This window comes from Bufo gargarizans, chromosome 1 (genome assembly GCF_014858855.1).
Source record: "Bufo gargarizans isolate SCDJY-AF-19 chromosome 1, ASM1485885v1, whole genome shotgun sequence".
NCBI lineage: Eukaryota > Metazoa > Chordata > Amphibia > Anura > Bufonidae > Bufo > Bufo gargarizans.
In genome coordinates this window covers 754,191,979-754,211,038 of record NC_058080.1, presented here as the reverse complement: position 1 = coordinate 754,211,038, position 19,060 = coordinate 754,191,979, and the positions used below count along the sequence as shown (strand labels likewise).

Genomic DNA, 19,060 nt, shown 5'->3' with positions numbered 1-19,060 from the left:
CACAAGTTTGGCGATACACAGGTAAGCCCTTACCTGTGCCGGGAGCCGGTCTGAAACAAATGCGGTCACCGGGAGCAGGCAGTTCCGAGAACAGCCCGATGAAGGCCCCCGGCGGCTGTTCTCGGAACTGCCTACTTCCAGTGACGGCATTTGATTTCAGACCGTCTCCCGGCACAGGTAAGGGCTTACCTTTGTATCGCCGGACTTGTAAGTCAAGATGGCAGCCCGCATGTGTTCGCCGGCGAACACTGCGAACTGGCCATCACTGTTCTGGAGGAGCGTGTATGACCTATAATTCTCCTCACGCCAATTAAGGCACTGATGGGCCTCTCACCCAGTGAAGCCAGTACTCTCTGCTCTGCACTGATGAGGGACAATCACCCCGAAACAGCTGCCTGCAGATGAGGTGCTGGCTTAGTTTTTATCCATCATGTCTCAAGGTCTATTTAGAGGGTCAAACATTGACTTATAGGATAGCTGCCTTACATCTGGTGGCATTAGAGGCGGACCTTGTTAAGAGCTCATTTGCATTCCTTTCTTCCCAGAATACCACAGGAGCATGTATGGCCTGTAAGTCTCCTCACGCCATTTAAGGCGCTCTCTCCCCAAGGAGAGAGAGTACCTCCCAGTTCTCCAGCTAGGAAAGCCTCATTCACATGTCCATGCTCAAATATGTGAAAAAGTGGTTAGTGATGCCTCCGTGAAGATGTCCTGGAAGGATCCGTGTGTCATCTCTGTGCAGCTGAAATTTTGCATCTCTTCCTAATGATCCATGAAACAGGGGTGGCATCTGTATTGCATCCGTGGTTTTCATGGAGCCATAGACTATAATGGGCGTGATGGATCCACGAAGACAGACAAAAAAGAAAATGCTCCCGTGCTAAAACCACGGACCGTGGTAAAACATGGATGTGTGAATACACACATTAAAATGAATGGATACATGAGCTGACGTGTGAATGAGGCTTAATGCAGGATCCAGTCTCACTAGCACAGTCCCTTGTATTAGACCCCACAAGGGGAGCACTTACATTTGCAGATGCTATTATGGGGCTGGTTCAGGCTGGGGTGTTCCTGTACTCACCACTGGCTGTCTTGTTCCACTGGGGCTGGGTCCCCCCCAACACCGTCGAGGTGTCACCACGTGTTGCTGCTCTCCAGAAGGGATGGTAAGGCGTGGTGCACCCCAATGGGAAATCAGTCCAGAGAGTCAGGGTCTGCAGTAACCAGGGAGCTTCTTTACTGCAGGAACGCTACAAGCGGTGCACTGAGCTGGCTTCTGCAGTCTCCTCCCGAGCAGAAGAAGGTTCTCTGCTGGAGAAAGGCCTCCCTCTCCCTCCCAGCTTCAGACATAATAACAGCTAAACCAGACATTGGAAAGGTCAGTTGTCTGGATTTGGTGTAAACAAGGTCTGGTTTTCCCTCCTCTTTAACCCTCCTGGTAACAGTGGAAAATTACATGAGCTGGAAAGTCCGGAAGTCTCTGTGTTCATTAACCCTTTCCACAGTGCAGTGCAAACACAGTGCAAATGAGCAGGATATACAGTATATCACAGCAAACAGAACTAAACAGTATAAGTCAGCGCAATGTAACCCTTTACAGCTGTGTGTGTAATGTGTACGGTGCAGAGCTGTGCGTGTAATGTATACGGTGCAGAGCTGTGTGTGTAATGTATACAGTGCAGGGCTGTGTGTGTAATGTATACGTGCAGAGCCGTGAGTGTAATGTGTACGCGCAGAGCTGTGTGTGTAATGTATACGGTGCAGAGCTGTGTGTGTAATGTATACGGTGCAGGGCTGTGTGTGTAATGTGTACGGTGCAGAGCCGTGTGTGTAATGTATACGGTGCAGGGCCGTGCGTGTAATGTATACGGTGCAGAGATGTGTGTGTAATGTATACGGTGCAGAGCTGTCTGTGTAATGTATACGGTGCAGTGCCGTGTGTGTAATGTATACGTGCAGAGCTGTGTGTGTAATGTATATGGTGCAGAGCTGTGTGTGTAATGTATACGGTGCAGAGCTGTGTGTGTAATGTATACGGTGCAGAGCTGTGTGTGTAATGTATACGGTGCAGGGCTGTGTGTGTAATGTATACGGTGCAGAGCTGTGTGTGTAATGTATACGGTGCAGAGATGTGTGTGTAATGTATACGGTGCAGAGCTGTGCGTGTAATGTATACGGTGCAGAGCTGTGTGTGTAATGTACACGGTGCAGAGCTGTGTGTGTAATGTATACGGTGCAGAGCTGTGTGTGTAATGTATACGGTGCAGTGCTGTGTGTGTAATGTATACGGTGCAGAGCTGTGTGTGTAATGTATACGGTGCAGAGCCGTGTGTGTATTGTATAAGGTGCAGAGCTGTGTGTGTAATGTATACGGTGCAGAGCTGTGTGTGTAATGTGTTTGGTGCAGAGCTGTGTGTGTAATGTATACGGTGCAGAGCTGTGTGTAATGTATACGGTGCAGAGCCGTGTGTGTATTGTATAAGGTGCAGAGCTGTGTGTGTAATGTATACGGTGCAGAGCTGTGTGTGTAATGTGTTTGGTGCAGAGCTGTGTGTGTAATGTATACGGTGCAGGGCTGTGTGTGTAATGTATACGGTGCAGAGCTGTGTGTGTAATGTATACGGTGCAGAGCCGTGTGTGTAATGTATACGGTGCAGAGCCGTGTGTGTAATGTATACGGTGCAGAGCTGTGTGTGTAATGTATACGGTGCAGAGCTGTGTGTGTAATGTATACGGTGCAGAGCTGTGTGTGTAATGTATACGGTGCAGAGCTGTGTGTGTAATGTATACGGTGCAGAGCCGTGTGTGTAATGTATACGGTGCAGAGCTGTGTGTGTAATGTATACGGTGCAGAGCTCTGTGTGTAATGTATACGGTGCAGAGCTGTGTGTGTAATGTATACGGTGCAGAGCTGTGTGTAATGTATACGTGCAGGGCTGTGTGTGTAATGTATACGGTGCAGAGCTGTGTGTGTAATGTATACGGTGCAGAGCTGTGTGTGTAATGTATACGGTGCAGAGCTGTGTGTGTAATGTATACGGTGCAGAGCTGTGTGTGTAATGTATACGGTGCAGAGCCGTGTGTGTAATGTATACGGTGCAGAGCCGTGTGTGTAATGTATACGGTGCAGAGCTGTGTGTGTAATGTATACGGTGCAGAGCTGTGTGTGTAATGTATACGGTGCAGAGCTGTGTGTGTAATGTATACGGTGCAGAGCCGTGTGTGCAATGTATACGGTGCAGAGCCGTGTGTGCAATGTATACGGTGCAGAGCCGTGTGTGTGTGGAGCAGTACAGATGTGTATGTCTCAGGCGACGCAGACATCTCTATCACCTCATGAGGGCGCACTTCTTTTTATCAAAAAGCATTTAATGAGTAAAGGCTAAATCCTATACTCGATTGGCTCCGCCTACACATGGTGACATGGTCCTGACATCACCAAAGGTCCTTTCGTCCACTTGGCTTCTGCATTTGTAGATAAATATAAAAGCCTGGTCATGTGACTCCTGACCCCTCCCACAGAGATAACTGATCACATGACCATGACCTCATCAGAAGAGCTGTATCCTAAGACCCTGCACCCGGCTGCTATGCAGGAGGAGGTACTGTAAAGCCTGGAGTGTGTGGGTTCTGGGGGTTTAGGTCATGTGATGAGGAACGTACTGTGTTTTAACCCTTTAAGGACTGCTGATGTGCATTTTTGTCACTGGTCAGTAAGGGGTGTATGGAGTGGCTCAGGAGCTGACCCCCTCCATACGCCGCAGGTGCTTGCCTTGTTATACAGCTGACCCCCGCTTGCAGTGACCGGGGTTGGAGAACACTCCCAACGCCATCCTTTAACCTCTCACATGCCATTTGCAATTTTTCTTTGTCCTCTGGTTGTTCTCCCGTCCCTTGAGTTTCATTGTTATGGCAGCTGGGGGTCTATTATTGTACAGCTGTTATCATAGGTAATTGAATGAAAGTATCTATTACTTTCAGAGTAACAGTTGCCGATATAGTGGAGACTCTATGTGTAATGGCAACGCCCCCATTGCTCCTAGAGGCTCATCATCACTTATCTTAGCAATGCGGGCACATATGAATATGGGGCCAACACAGATGCCGTAAGCTGCCAAGCGCCCATGTACAAGGTCAGCCAGTGTCATAGGTACAAAACTGCTGACAGATGCCCTTTAATATTATATTTTAAAGTAAAGTTTAGTTGATCGCAGACTAGTATGCCTGATGTAATGCGGTGCATCACAATTATATTGCTTTTATATTGGACTCATGTCATCTGCCTGTGAGAATGTGGTTGGCCGTAGCACAATCAGCAGCAGCTGCAGATACAGTTTCCTGAACTTGATGGAACAGTTTTTCAATTGCTTCAACGTGACGCACATTAGCAAATGGCTACGCATCACCTGAGTGACCAGGTCCTCTCCTATGCCACTGCTTCTACTACCGCCACTACTACTCCCCATATACAACCACACATCTGTAGGCTTGTTCATCATGTTCCGTACTGTTCTGTTGCTACTACCTATAATACTGCTGTTATTACTACCTACAGTTGCAAGAAAAAGTATGTGAACCCTTTGGAATGATAGTGATTTCTGCACAAATTGGTCATAAAATGTGATCTGATCTTCATCTAAGTCACAACAATAGACAATCACAGTCTGCTTAACTAATAACACACAAAGAATTAAATGTTACCATGTTTTTATTGAACACACCATGTAACCATTCACAGTGCAGGTGGAAAAAGTATGTGAACCCCTAGACTAATGACATCTGCAAGAGCTAATTGGAGTGAGGTGTCAGCCAACTGGAGTCCAATCAATGAGATGAGATTGGAGGTGTTGGTTACAGCTGCCCTATAAAAACACACACCAGTTCTGGGTTTGCTTTTCACAAGAAGCATTGCCTGATGTGAATGATGCCTCGCACAAAAGAGCTCTCAGAAGACCTACAGTACGATTAAGAATTGTTGACTTGCATAAAGCTGGAAAGGTCCCGTCCACACACACACAGGGGGGAGGATAGTGACCAGTGCGCTCCACCCTCACACCTGGCCCTGCCTACTTGCCTCACGAGTCCTGATGACAGGGGACAACTGGACGGCAGTCCTTAACTTAGGATACGTGCGGGAAGGACAGACCAGACAAATAACGGATAGTGAACAGACCGGGTCAAAACCAAGAGGACAAGCCAGTACAGAGGCATAAGCAAAGAATGGTCAGGAGAAGCCGGGGTCATAAATACCAGGAGAGTCGAGGTACCAAAGGAGTCTGCAAAGAATAGTCAGGTGGAAGCCGAGGTCAAAATACCAGCAGGAATGCGCAGTACAGGAGGAGCAGGCAAAGAATCGTCAGGGAACAGGATCAGGTAAGAATACAGGTATCTAACAAACACCAGGAACCTAAATTAACAGGCAACCTGTGGCCAGCAGGCTGCCTGTATTTATAGTGGGGAGTGAGGATCATGTGACGTGGCCAGCGTCACATGACCGACAGACCAACCAGTCGAGCACCGAGTGATCAGCTCGGCGCTCAAGGCATACCTAGGAGCAGGGAGCCTCCCAGCTAGAAAAGCCACCCTGGGAACGAGGTCAAACACAGATCTGAAGCTAAGCAGCAGGTCTGTGGCTGATGGGAGACTGAGTGCGCCTTCGGCACCCCGTTACAGCCTTGCTGTTTATCAGTCCACGGTAAGACAAATTGTCTATAAATGGAGAAAGTTCAGCACTGCTGCTACTCTCCCTAGGAGTGGCCGTCCTGTAAAGACCTGCAAGTGCACAGCGCAGACTGCTCAATGAGGTGAAGAAAAATCCTAAAGTGTCAGCTAAAGACTTACAAAAGTCTCTGGCATATGCTAACATCCCTGTTAGCGAATCTACGATACGTAAAACACTAAACAAGAATGGATTTCATGGGAGGATACCACAGAGGAAGCCACTGCTGTCCAAAAAAAGCATTGCTGCACGTTTACAGTTTGCACAAGAGCACCTGGATGTTCCACAGCAGTACTGGCAAAATATTCTGTGGACAGATGAAACCAAAGTTGAGTTGTTTGGAAGAAACACACAACACTATGTGTGGAGAAAGAGGCACAGCACACCAACATCAAAACCTCATCCCAACTGTGAAGTATGGTGGTGGGGGCATCATGGTTTGGGGCTGCTTTGCTGCGTCAGGGCCTGGACGGATTGCTATCATCGAAGAAAAAATGAATTCCCAAGTTTATCAAGACATTTTGCAGGAGAACTTAGGGCCATCTGTCCACCAGCTGAAGCTCAACAGAAGATGGGTGTTTCAACAGGACAATGACCCAAAGCATAGAAGTAAATCAACAACAGAATGGCTTAAACAGAAGAAAATACACCTTCTGGAGTGGCCCAGTCAGAGTCCTGACCTCAACCCGATTGAGATGCTGTGGCATGACCTCAAGAAAGCGATTCACACCAGACATCCCAAGAATATTGCTGAACTGAAACAGTTCTGTAAAGAGGAATGGTCAAGAACTACTCCTGACCGTTGTGCACGTCTGATCTGCAACTACAGGAAACGTTTGGTTGAAGTTATTGCTGCCAAAGGAGGTTCAACCAGTTATTAACCACTTCAACCCCGCTAGCTGAAACCCCCTTCATGACCAGAGCACTTTTTACACTTCGGCACTACACTACTTTCACCGTTTATTGCTCGGTCATGCAACTTACCACCCAAATGAATTTTACCTCCTTTTCTTCTCACTAATAGAGCTTTCATTTGGTGGTATTTTATTGCTGCTGACATTTTTACTTTTTTTGTTATTAATCAAAATGTAACGATTTTTTTTGCAAAAAAATGACATTTTTCACTTTCAGCTGTAAAATTTTGCAAAAAAAACGACATCCATATATAAATTTTTCGGCAAATTTATTGTTCTACATGTCTTTGATAAAAAAAAATGTTTGGGCAAAAAAAAAAATGGTTTGGGTAAAAGTTATAGCGTTTACACACTATGGTACAAAAATGTGAATTTCCGCTTTTTGAAGCAGCTCTGACTTTCTGAGCACCTGTCATGTTTCCTGAGGTTCTACAATGCCCAAACAGTAGAAAAACCCCACAAATGACCCCATTTCGGAAAGTAGACACCCTAAGGTATTCGCTGATGGGCATAGTGAGTTCATAGAACTTTTTATTTTTTGTCACAAGTTAGCGGAAAATGATGATGATTTTTTATTTTATTTTTTTTCTTACAAAGTCTCATATTCCACTAACTTGCGACAAAAAATAAAAAAATTCTAGGAACTCACCATGCCCCTCACAGAATACCTTGGGGTGTCTTCTTTCCAAAATGGGGTCACTTGTGGCGTAGTTATACTGCCATGGCAATTTAGGGGCCCAAATGTGTGAGAAGAACTTTGCAATCAAAATGTGTAAAAAATGACCGGAGAAATCCGAAAGGTGCACTTTGGAATATGTGCCCCTTTGCCCACCTTGGCTGCAAAAAAGTGTGACACATCTGGTATCGCCATACTCAGGAGAAGTTGGGAAATGTGTTTTGGGGTGTCATTTTACATATACCCATGCTGGGTGAGAGAAATATCTTGGCAAAAGACAACTTTTCCAATTTTTTTATACAAAGCTGGCATTTGACCAATATATTTTTCTCACCCAGCATGGGTATATGTAAAATGACACCCCAAAACACATTCCCCAACTTCTCCTGAGTACGGCGATACCAGATGTGTGACACTTTTTTGCAGCCTAGATGCGCAAAGCGGACCAAATTCCTTTTAGGAGGGCATTTTTAGACATTTGGATCCCAGACTTCTTCTCACGCTTTCGGGCCCCTAAAAAGCCAGGGCAGTATAAATATCCCACATGTGACCCCACTTTGGAAAGAAGACACCCCAAGGTATCCAATGAGGGGCCTGGCGAGTTCATAGAATTTTCTTTTTTCGCATAAGTTAGCGGAAATTGATATTTATTTTTTTTTTTTCTCACAAAGTCTCACTTTCCGCTAACTTAGGACAAAAATTTAAATCTTTCATGGACTCAATATGCCCCTCAGCAAATACCTTGGGGTGTCTTCTTTCCAAAATGGGGTCAGTTGTGGGGTGTTTGTACTGCCCTGGCATTTGAGGGTCTCCGCAATCATTACATGTATGGCCAGCATTAGGAGTTTCTGCTATTCTCCTTATATTGAGCATACAGGTAATGAGATTTTTTTTTCCGTTCAGCCTCTGGGCTGAAAGAAAAAAATGAACGGCACAGATTTCTTCATTCGCATCGATCAATGTGGATGAAAAAATCTCTGCCAAAAAAAAATAAATGGAGGGGAAAGGCGTCTGCCAGGACATAGGAGCTCCGCCCAACATCCATACCCACTTAGCTCGTATGCCCTGGCAAACCCGATTTCTCCATTCACATCAATCGATGTGGATGAATAAATCATTGCCGGGATTTTTTATTTTTTTTATATATACAAAGTGTTTGCCAAAGCATAGGAACGCCGCCTCCTCCTCAGCTCGTATGCCTTGGCAAACGTATCTGTTACTGCAGAGTAGAAATCTCGTCTTGCAGCGCCGCATACACCGACTTACGTGTAATCTGACAGCAGCGCAATGCTTCTGTCAGAATGCACATCAGTGCTGCAGCTGATCGATCGGTTGGTCCACCTGGAAGGTAAAAAAAAAAAATGAAAAAACCAGGCCACAACGCAATAATTTTATTAACTTTGGAACAGAATATATAAACTTTAACTTTTTTAACTGAACATTAACCTTTTTGCTTACTGGTGTTTGTTTTTTTTTTTTACCTTTATAGAACAAACCTCTCCTTCCCCATGGGTCAATGTGCAAAGCGCAAATCGCCCAAAGATGTGGCGAAGTGCGTTATGCACTTTGTCCCATGTGAAAGGAGACGTTTGCAGCAGCTGTGTGAGTGAATGGGCCCTAATAGCCCTGTGTGCCTGTCCTGGTGAGATGATCCCTATGCTAATAGTGTACCTGTGAGTGGTACTTCCGGAAACACTCTCCAAAGCATAGGGCAGGGTGGTCAGGACAGAAATAGCGGGTGTCACGCCTTATTCCACTCCTGCTACAGACACGACATCTTTTTCGGGGTGACTGTTGGGTTGAGGTACCAGGAACGACATTGGGGAAATGTCGCTCGTGTAGACGGCTAACTACACTGGTGGATGGGGCCACGGAACCTCCTGGGTACAGGAGGTTCTCGATGATCTCTTCCTGAAATTTGAGGAAGGATCCAGTTCTCCCAGCCTTACTGTAGAGAACAAAACTATTATACAGAGCCAATTGAATTAAATATACAGACACCTTCCTATACCAGCGTCTGGTTCTGCGGGAAACTAAATACGGAGACAACATCTGGTCATTGAAGTCCACCCCTCCCATGAGCAAATTATAGTCGTGGACTGAGAGGGGCTTTTCAATGACACGGGTTGCTTGCTCAATTAGTATTGTCGTGTCTGCGTGAATGGAGGAGAGCATGTAAACGTCACGCTTGTCTCTCCATTTCACCGCGAGCAGTTCTTCGTTACACAGTGCGGCCCTCTGCCCCCTTGCAAGACGGGTGGTAATGAGCTGTTGGGGGAAGCCCGCGCGACTAGTTCGCGCGGTACCACAGGCGCCAATCCGTTCTAGAAACAAATGCCTAAAGAGGGCCACACTTGTGTAAAAATTGTCCACATAAAGATGGTACCCCTTGCCGAATATGGGTGACACCAAGTCCCAAACTGTCTTCCCACTGCTCCCCAGGTAGTCAGGGCAACTGACTGGCTCCAGGGTCTGATCTTTTCCCTCATAGATCCGAAATTTGTGGGTATAGCCTGTGGCCCTTTCACAGAGCTTATACAATTTGACCCCATACCGGGCGCGCTTGCTTGGAATGTATTGTTTGAAGCCAAGGCGCCCGGTAAAATGTATAAGGGACTCGTCTACGCAGATGTTTTGCTCTGGGGTATACAAATCTGCAAATTTCTGGTTGAAATGGTCTATGAGGGGCCGAATTTTGTGGAGCCGGTCAAAAGCAGGGTGGCCTCTGGGACGGGAGGCGGTGTTGTCGCTAAAGTGCAGGAAACGCAGGATGGCCTCAAAACGTGCCCTGGACATAGCAGCAGAGAACATGGGCATGTGATGAATTGGGTTCGTGGACCAATATGACCGCAATTCATGCTTTTTTGTCAGGCCCATGTTGAGGAGGAGGCCCAGAAAAGTTTTAATTTCGGAAACTTGGACTGGTTTCCACCGGAAAGGCTGGGCATAAAAGCTTCCCGGGTTAGCGGTGATAAATTGTGTGGCATACCTGTTTGTTTCGGCCACAACTATGTCTAAGAGCTCCGCAGTCAAGAACAGCTCAAAAAATCCCAGGGCCGAACCGATCTGAGCTGTCTCAACCCGAACTCCAGACTGGGCAGTGAAAGGGAAAACTACAGGTGCGGCTGAAGTTGGGGACTGCCAATCAGGGTTTGCCAGCACCTCAGGGATTCTAGGGGCTCTACGGGCACGTCTTTGCGGTGGCTGTGACGGGGTCACTACTGCACGTGCCACCGTACCAGCTTCAACTGCCCTTCTGGTGCTCGCCACTTCACCAGGTTGTACGGCAGTGCTGGTACTAGGTCCAGGGAGGGCTGGGCTGCTGGTGTATGCCTCACCACGTAATCCGACAGCACCAGCCCCACTCTGCTGCTCTTGAAGCGGATCCTGCGCAACCTGTGGTCTAGCGACACGGGGCCGGGTACGCCTGGTGCTATCAGGGACCTCAGCCTCCTCGTCCGAACTTTGGGTCAGAGAGCCACTGCTTTCTACAGGTTCGTATTCTGACCCGCTGGATTCATCAGATGAGGGTTCCCACTCCTCATCCGACTGGGTCAGAAGCCTGTAGGCCTCTTCAGAGGAATACCCCCTGTTAGACATGTGGGCAACTAAATTTAGGGGTATTCCCTGAGACTACCCAAGAAAAAAAAAGCAAGCCTGTCTTACAAAGGGGAGGCTAGCGAAGTACCGGAGGCCGCTGCGGTTGATAAAAAATATCAAAACTGATTTTTTTATCGCCGCAGTGCGTGTAAACTGATTGTGCAGTGATCAAAAAAAAAATTTTTTTTGCCACTGCGGTGGGGCGGGCGTGGGCGAACGCACGTGTGGGCGACCGATCAGGCCTGATCGGGCAAACACTGCGTTTTGGGTGGAGGGCGAACTAAAGTGACACTAATACAATTATAGATCTGACCGTGATCAGTTTTGATCACTTCCAGATACTATAAAAGTACAAATGCTGATTAGCGATACACTAATCAGCGAATAACGGACTGCGGTGCGGTGGGCTGGGCGCTAACTGATCGCTAACTACCTAACCAAGGGACCTAAACTATACTGAAACCTAACGGTCAATACCAGTGAAAAAAAAAAGTGACAGTTTACACTGATCACTTTTTTCCTTTCACTAGTGATTGACAAAGGGGTGATCAAAGGGTTAATTGGGGTTCAGGGTGGTGATCAGGGGCTATAGTGTAGTGTTTGGTGTACTCACTGTGTAGCCTGCTCCTCTGCTGGATCCAACCGACGAAAAGAACCAGCAGAGGAGCAGGCAGCCATATAACAGATCATATTTACAAATATGATCTGATATCTGGCTCTGTGATTGGATTTTTTGAAAATCATCAGCTTGCCAGCCGCGATCATTGGCTGGCAGGTTGCTGACGAAATGGTCCTCTACGAAATTCCGGCCCGAACTGCGCATGCGCGGGCCGCATAGCGCGTCATCTCGCGTCTCGCGAGATGACGCGTATATGCGTCGTTGTGCGCAGCGCTGCCGCCTCCGGACCGCACATCTGCGTTAGGCGGTCCGGAGGCGGTTAAATCCAAGGGTTCACATACTTTTTCCACCTGCACTGTGAATGTTTACATGGTGTGTTCAATAGAAACATGGTAATATTTAATTCTTTGTGTGTTATTAGTTAAGCAGACTGTGATTGTCTATTGTTGTGACTTAGATGAAGATCAGATCACATTTTATGATCAATTTGTGCAGAAATCCAGATCATTCCAAAGGGTTCACATACGTTTTCTTGCAACTGTATAAACACCCGCAGGTATCTGCTTCTGCCAAAAAGGGAATTTATTTTATTTAAAAAAGCATCAAAATCCAGCAGTTTGCTATGAAACAGGATATTTGCTATCACTGGTTGCCATTCGTTTACCCACAGCCGTATAGGTCAGTGTTACTTTGATATTACTACTGCTGTCGTGGCATTAAAAAACTTAAAAGGTGTTAAATATAGTCCTAGAGAGTCCAGAGTGTTATGCAATTGTTATGCATTTTTGATTAGGGTTGAAGTTATTCAGACCTGGACAGGACAGAACTCTAAATTAATTTCAGGAAATGTGTTCATCTCTAATAACTATGTCATGGTGTAAGAAGTTTGACCAAACCACAATGTGCATTTTTTACATTTTTTTTATCTCGTTTCCATTCAGGTTCCTACAATATAGACTTGTCTCCTTGATATCTTTTATATAAGAAAATTTTACTGACTGACCCATCAAGGATGGATAGGGACAGAGACAAGATGGCAGAGATGATAATAAATCTCACCCTAGAGATACTCTTCCAACTTACTGGAGAGGTGAGAGATTCTGATGATGTCACATTACACCATTCTTATCTATGGTAATAACAGACGGACATGGCTGTAGAGGTGACAAACTCTGGAAATGTTAGTAGTGATATTTATTATTGTGTCTCCCCATACCCAGGATTACACAGTGGTGAAGAAGACCTCTAGTGAACGCTGTCAGGCTCCTGTGTATGAAGGATGGGGAAGAACCCTGAGCCCAATCACAAGACCTCCACCTCACCCCCTGATTCATGAGGAAATCAAACAGAAGATCCTAGAACTTACCCACAAGATGATTGAGCTGCTGACTGGAGAGGTGACACTGCTGGGAATGCTGGGACATTATACAGTAACAGCACTGGAGGGGTCTGGGTGATGACTGTATCATTGTGTTGGCAGGTTCCTATAAGGTGTCAGGATGTCACTGTCTATTTCTCCATGGAGGAGTGGGAGTATGTAGAAGGACACCAGGATCTGTACAAGGACGTCATAATGGAGGACCACCAGCCCCTCACATCACCAGGTAATAGACAGAACTAAATACACCTGTCCTTAATTATCTGTATGTAAACAATGCATTCAGTCATGGTTTGTGTCTCCTACAGGTAGATCTAGAATGAGAATGACACCAGAGAGATGTCCCAGTCCTCTTCTTCCACAGGATCATCAGGTAGATTGATGTATTCCCTATGATCTGTAGGCTGTAAAATCCTTGTGTTCTGTCTTCTTTCATCCCATAGTATTATATGTTTCATATTTGTGAAATGAGAAAGGTGGAGATGACAAGATTAAAGCCGGCCATATACATTACTTGGAGCTTGTCACAATGTTCTGGCTATGGAGACTGCTGCTTGGAGTAACAACCAAATAGGTTGGATTTCCATCCAAGACAAATGACACTGGATGTGTCTGTCAGAAGCTGATCTCCCTACTCCAAAAAACTTAATGTCTAGTCATGCTGAATATACATGTGGATGAGGTTCTGTCACTGCCTGCCCTGTGAGAGATCTGAGAAGATCGGATAGACTTGCAGCATGTGAGTCTGACAGGTCTTTCTGTGTTTCCTTTCTGTTTGTTGTTGTGGGCTGGATCCCACATCTCCACAGGTTCTGCTCGTTAGCTGTGTAAGAGGCTCTATTTAAGTCCGACTCTTACTGCTGACTTTGCGGTTGATATTTTCCTTCTGGAGTTCTATACTGGTTGTTTGTGGATCCTCTACTTCCCGCTCATCTCAAGCTGAGTTCTCCTGTTTTCTCCTTTTGTGCGTGTGTTGCTGCTAGGTCTCAGGGAGACGCTGGTCCCTTCACGGTGGAAGGTAACGGCTGTCTCATTCCCCTCTCTTTAAGTTAGGGTTTTGCTACAGTGTCAGCAGGGCTTAGGTTCCAGCGTATGAGTTTGTTCACCATCAGGACTTGCTCATACTGTCAGCAGTCAGGGAGAGGCTCAGGGATTGTTAGGAGGTTACCATTCCCTCCTCCCTAGCTTTGGGGCCTAGTCTGTTTACCTGTTGTTGTTTGTTTTCTTGATGTTCCTCTTATCCCCACTTGCCATGACAGGTTCTTGTTTTTGAGCCATGATCTAATATCTGTTCTGCTTCTGTCTACTGCTGTCATATCATTTATTTATTGTCCTTCTACTCATCTAGAAAATTCCTTTGACTTCTCTGTCTTCTGACTTTTACAATATTTGTTTTATAGCTTTTGAATCGGGATAAAGTTCTAAACAATATTAATCCTACAGAGACATATGTGAGAGGTGATGACCAGTCTAAGGAGGAAATTTCTACAGGGACATATATCAGGGGTGATGACCAGTGTAAAGAGGAAAATCTTGCAGGCAACAGCCCAGGTGAGTAGTAACCCTAAAAATATAGCAGAGAAGAGTCACAGATTCTACTTATTCATCCATATGATGACTAGAAAATCTTTCTTTGAGAACCCCCAGCCGTTATATATTGTAAGGGATTAGATAGTGGGTCTTCAGTTCACAGAGATTGCCTTCGGCTGCCACACATGAAGAAGTTGCAGTCCACACAGGACTTAGGGTGCACGCCAGTTGTATTCACAGTCCACACAGCAAACAGCAGTTTACATGTCACAGCAAAATTAAATAATTCCGAGCCTTGTCCAAGCGCTGGCTAAACATAACCTGCTCTATCAGGTCCTTGGTCTAAACATAGTACCTCAAACCCACAATTCATACCGTCCATAGAATGACTCTCTCAGACTTTACATTGCCTGCCCGCTCCCCAGACTGGGAGCCAGACGCCCGAGGGAAAATCTCTGCCCATTTAATGGGAGCCCATCCAGCTGACCCCTAATGAGCCTACGATATGGGTGGAATTGGGAGCCCACCCTCCTTTGTCCAAACTCCATCAAACCAGACCCTTTTCCAGGTATTCTAACAATCGTAACCATGGCTTCAATGTACAGTTCATTCCCTGGTTGCCAACACCTCACCCTTCAGCGTTATAATACTGCCACATATCTGCACTCTGGCAGGCCCACTGTCACAATACATTTGCATGGATCATAATGGCTGGTTTACTATTATACTCTTTGCACTCGTATCTCCAGATCTTTCAGGTGCCATAAATGTGCATATTTGGGAAACAGATTCTGAATATTTTTGTCCAAATATGTCCGAAGATGATTGTTTTTCAAGTAATGTTAAGATTGTGATCTGTTTTGCCACCACTAGCCAGGGACTAATTCAGTTTTGCTACGTGAAATAAAACTGGTTGTATTACTCGCACTTGCACAGCCAGGCCATTATATCACCAAACTCCTGGATCACACTCACTTTTCTGTGAGAAAACATAGGACTTATATGACAATGTATAGTCTGACCAGCAGATACACTATATGGGACACACATCTTAATCGTTCACGTGTTTCATTCAGTCCCACTGCCATCCAGCCCCTCGCCGTGCAGTCGGCTTTACACACATTTGTAAAAGAATAGGTCATTCTAAAGAGCTCACTGCATTCCTGCAATAGGAGGCCGCTTCTGTAACAAGTCACTTTTTTAAATGTCTTCCCTCCTTGATATTCCACCACCTCCTGTGAGTGTTATTGTGAAGTGGAATGACCCACAGCAATTCAACCATGAAGTGGAGACCATGCAAAGTTACACATCAGGGTCACCAAATGCTGAGGAGCATAGTGCATAAAAACCTCCCCTGCCATTAACATCAGCACAAAAACTGGGCAATGCTTGGAGCTTCATGGCACAATGCCAAACGTTGGCTGGAGTGGTGTAAAGCACCCTGCCACTGGACTGGGGAGCAGTGGTAATGTCTTCTGTGGGAGACCAATCACACTTCTCTATCTGGCGGTCAGATGAGTCTGGGTTTAGCGAATGCCAGGAGAATGTTGGCCGTCTGACTGCATTGTGCCAGCTGTACAATTTGGTGGAGGATGTATAATGCTGTGTGTTGGAGGGGAGGGGGGTTTCATGGGTCGGATTCGAGACTTCGTTCCAGTAAAGGGAAATCTTAATGCTTCAGCATAACAAGATATTTTAAACAAGTGTATGATTCCAGTCTTGTAAGAACAGTTAGGGGAAGGCCCCTTTCTGTTCCCGCATGACTGTAGCCCAGTGCTCACAGCGAGGTCTATAAAGACAGGGTTGGGGGAGTTTGGTGCAGAAGAACCTGAGTGGCCACACAAAGCCCTGATCTCAACTCCATCAAACACTTTTAGGATAAAGTAGAACAAGACCCCCTTGTCCAAAATCGGTGTCTGACCTAACAAATGCTCTTCTAAATGAATGAGCAAAAGTTCTGACAGACGCATCTTAAAATCTTGTAGAAAGCCTTCCCAGAAGAGTGGAAGTTGTTATAACTGCAAGGGCAACTACATATTAATGCCTATGGATTTAGAATGGGATTTTATAAAAAGTCTCCCAATACTTCTGTCCAGCGCTACTGAGGATATATGGAAAATTTAATAATTATGCCTTTTTCTATAATGTTACATGGTCAACAACAAGAACTGAATAATGACGCAGTACTACACACTTTCTGGTTGGACTGTTGAACACTCAGTTAAAGGGTTTGTCCCACAAAAAATATTCTACAGTTTTCAAACCAGCACCTGGATCTGAATACTTTTGAAATTGCATGTAATAAAAACTTTATCGCTATTGAGTTATTCACTGAAATCTATCTGTGTAGCACCACCTGCTGTTTGTTCTTTTGTTCTTTATTTTATGCACTTATATAGCGCTACTATTCCGCAGCAGGAGATATTCTAGAACTCCTCATTATCCACTTCTTACACACTGTCCAATTGTCCACCCTTGTCCAACTATTAAACCCCTTGATGACACGTGGTCGTATGTCATCTCTTTAAAGAAGGTGCCCGCACCAGAGCAAAGCAGGTGCCATAGTCTTCCAGTGCCTGATATTTTTTCACACAGCACACACCTTGGCATAATATCTGCGATTAGCATTAACACTGATCGCAGATATTTAACTGCTCAGATGCCATGTTTAGTGGTGACCACGGCATCTGAAGCTGCTTTTCCTGAGAGCACTGTGCTCCCAGGGCCCAAACAGTTTTCTGGTGCTGAGATCTGTGAAGCCGTCCCTTGGCAGTGATAGAAGCAACCGGGCCATTACACCTAGAGGCTCATGCATAGACTATGCAAGCGCAAGTAATAGAACCAATTTTATTTTGTGCTGTTCTCATAGAAGAGGTTCTGTGGTAGGGAGGGAGCCCTGTTTTTACTCTGCAGCTGCATTTTTTTGACGTGAAGGTTGTTAGATTGCAGAAGGTAGCACTGATGCATTCCGATATATTAGTGTGAACAAATTTTGCCACTTGCCTTAACCTTTGTAATCAAAAATAATAACCTTTTTTACTTTGCAGATGACTGTACCAGGAGCTCAGAGGGACATCTGATATTTTCCGGTTCTAAAGCAGATGATACATATGAAGAGCATGCCATTATCTTAGATATACCCTCGGCCCTTCACAGCAAAGATCTTTTGTCAGGTCCTTTTAAACATCTTTTATCTTCTGATTCATCTCAGACTGTTAAGAAAAATAAAAGTCGCAAAACTGGTGTTGCAGATCAAAGAGCGGACACGGGGGAGAAACCATTTTCATGTTCAGAATGTGGGAAATGCTTTACCCTGGAAGTGACTCTTGTTAAACACCTGAAAATTCACACAGGAAAGAAGAAAAACTCGTTTTCATGTTCAGATTGTGGCAAATGTTATAGCGCTAAATCGTCGCTTGTTAACCATCAAAAAATTCACACAGGGGAGAAGCCATATTCATGTTTAGAATGTGGGAAATGTTACGCTGTGAAATCACATCTTATTCAGCATCAGAGAAGTCACACAGAAGAAAAGCCATTTGCATGTTCAGAATGTGGGAAATGTTTTACTCAGAAATCATATCTTATTCAGCATCAGAGAATTCACACAGGTGAGAAGCCATTTTCATGCCCAGAATGTGGGAAATGTTTTACTCAGAAATCAAACTTTGTTGTACATCAAAATATTCACAGAGTGGAGAAGCCATTTTCATGCACTGTATGTGGAAAGTGTTTTTACCACAAGTCAGCTCTTACTGCACATCAAAGAATTCACACAGGAGAAACCTATCCATGTCCAGAATGCGGAAAATGTTTTATCCAGAAATCAGATCTGGTTAAACATGAGAGAATTCACACGGGGGAGAAGCCATTTCCTTGTCCAGAATGTGGCAAATGTTTTTCTCAGAATTCATCTCTTGTCGCACATCAAAGAAGTCACACAGGGGAGAAGCCATATGCCTGTTCAGAATGTGGGAAATGTTTTATTCAGAAGTCAGATCTTGTTCAACATCAGAGAAGTCACACAGGGGAGAAGCCATTCTCATGTTCAGAATGTGGGAAATGTTATAGCGCTAAAAAAAATCTTGCTGACCATCAAAAAATTCACACAGGAGAGAAGCCATTTTCATGTTCAGAATGTGGGAAATGTTACGCTGTGAAATCACATCTTGTTCAACATCAGAGGAGTCACACTGAAAAGAAGCCATTCTCATGTTCAGAATGTGGGAAATTGTTTACTCAGAAATCACATCTTGATCAACATCAAAGAATTCACACAGGAGAGAAACCATATTTATGCCCAGAGTGTGGGAAGTGTTTTACTCAGAAATCACATCTTGTTCAGCATGAGAGAAGTCACACAGGGGAGAAGCCATTTTCATGTTTAGAATACAGGAATTGTTTCACTTAGAATTATACCTCATGCACACGTCAGTGTTTTGGTCAGTGATTTCAGTCAGTAAAGACATGTCCTACAAGAGAAAGGGAAAGTGAATAATAGACTAATGGATGATAAGATTCATACAATTACCAATAAACGTCTGTCATCCAAACAGCTAACAGAATACAAATAATGCAGAGATATATCAGCTGTGTGCCTAGAATATTTTACATTAAAATA

The 19,060-nt window shown here is 45.0% G+C and overlaps 2 protein-coding genes and 1 long non-coding RNA gene across 6 annotated transcripts in view; 2 read left to right on the top strand and 1 right to left on the bottom strand.

Moving 5' to 3' along the window:
- LOC122925173 (zinc finger protein 2-like) overlaps positions 1-1,417 on the bottom strand; it is a 47,042-nt gene extending 45,625 nt beyond the window's left edge. For all 3 annotated transcript variants that reach the window (XM_044276682.1, XM_044276683.1, XM_044276676.1), the window contains exon 1: positions 1,085-1,417. The gene's annotated coding sequence lies outside the window, so the exon portion shown is untranslated. The remainder of the gene's footprint in view (positions 1-1,084) is intronic.
- Positions 1,418-3,559: 2,142 nt separating this feature from the next.
- Positions 3,560-12,912, top strand: LOC122938150. The gene is made up of 3 exons (XR_006389981.1): positions 3,560-3,605; positions 12,473-12,621; positions 12,752-12,912. It is a non-coding gene; the product is annotated as an uncharacterized LOC122938150 (long non-coding RNA).
- Positions 12,913-13,086: 174 nt separating this feature from the next.
- Positions 13,087-19,060, top strand: LOC122938139 (gastrula zinc finger protein XlCGF26.1-like). 2 transcript variants are annotated; one of them, XM_044293479.1, is made up of 4 exons: positions 13,087-13,135; positions 13,218-13,282; positions 14,353-14,460; positions 17,487-19,060. In XM_044293479.1, the coding sequence occupies exons 2-4, from the start codon at positions 13,249-13,251 to the stop codon at positions 18,848-18,850; spliced, it is 1,506 nt and encodes a 501-aa protein (XP_044149414.1). In that variant the 5' UTR covers positions 13,087-13,135; positions 13,218-13,248; the 3' UTR covers positions 18,851-19,060. The 2 variants fall into 2 exon arrangements, with proteins under 2 accessions (XP_044149414.1, XP_044149405.1); XM_044293470.1 differs by having other exon boundaries at positions 13,095-13,135; positions 14,310-14,460.

Coding starts and splice junctions, on each gene's coding strand:
- LOC122938139 (XM_044293470.1), top strand. CDS start 13,105: ATGGAGGACCACCAGCCCCTCACATCACCAG. Junction 13,136..13,217: donor CCAGCCCCTCACATCACCAG/GTAATAGACAGA, acceptor TGTCTCCTACAG/GTAGATCTAGAATGAGAATG. Junction 14,461..17,486: donor TCTTGCAGGCAACAGCCCAG/GTGAGTAGTAAC, acceptor TTTACTTTGCAG/ATGACTGTACCAGGAGCTCA.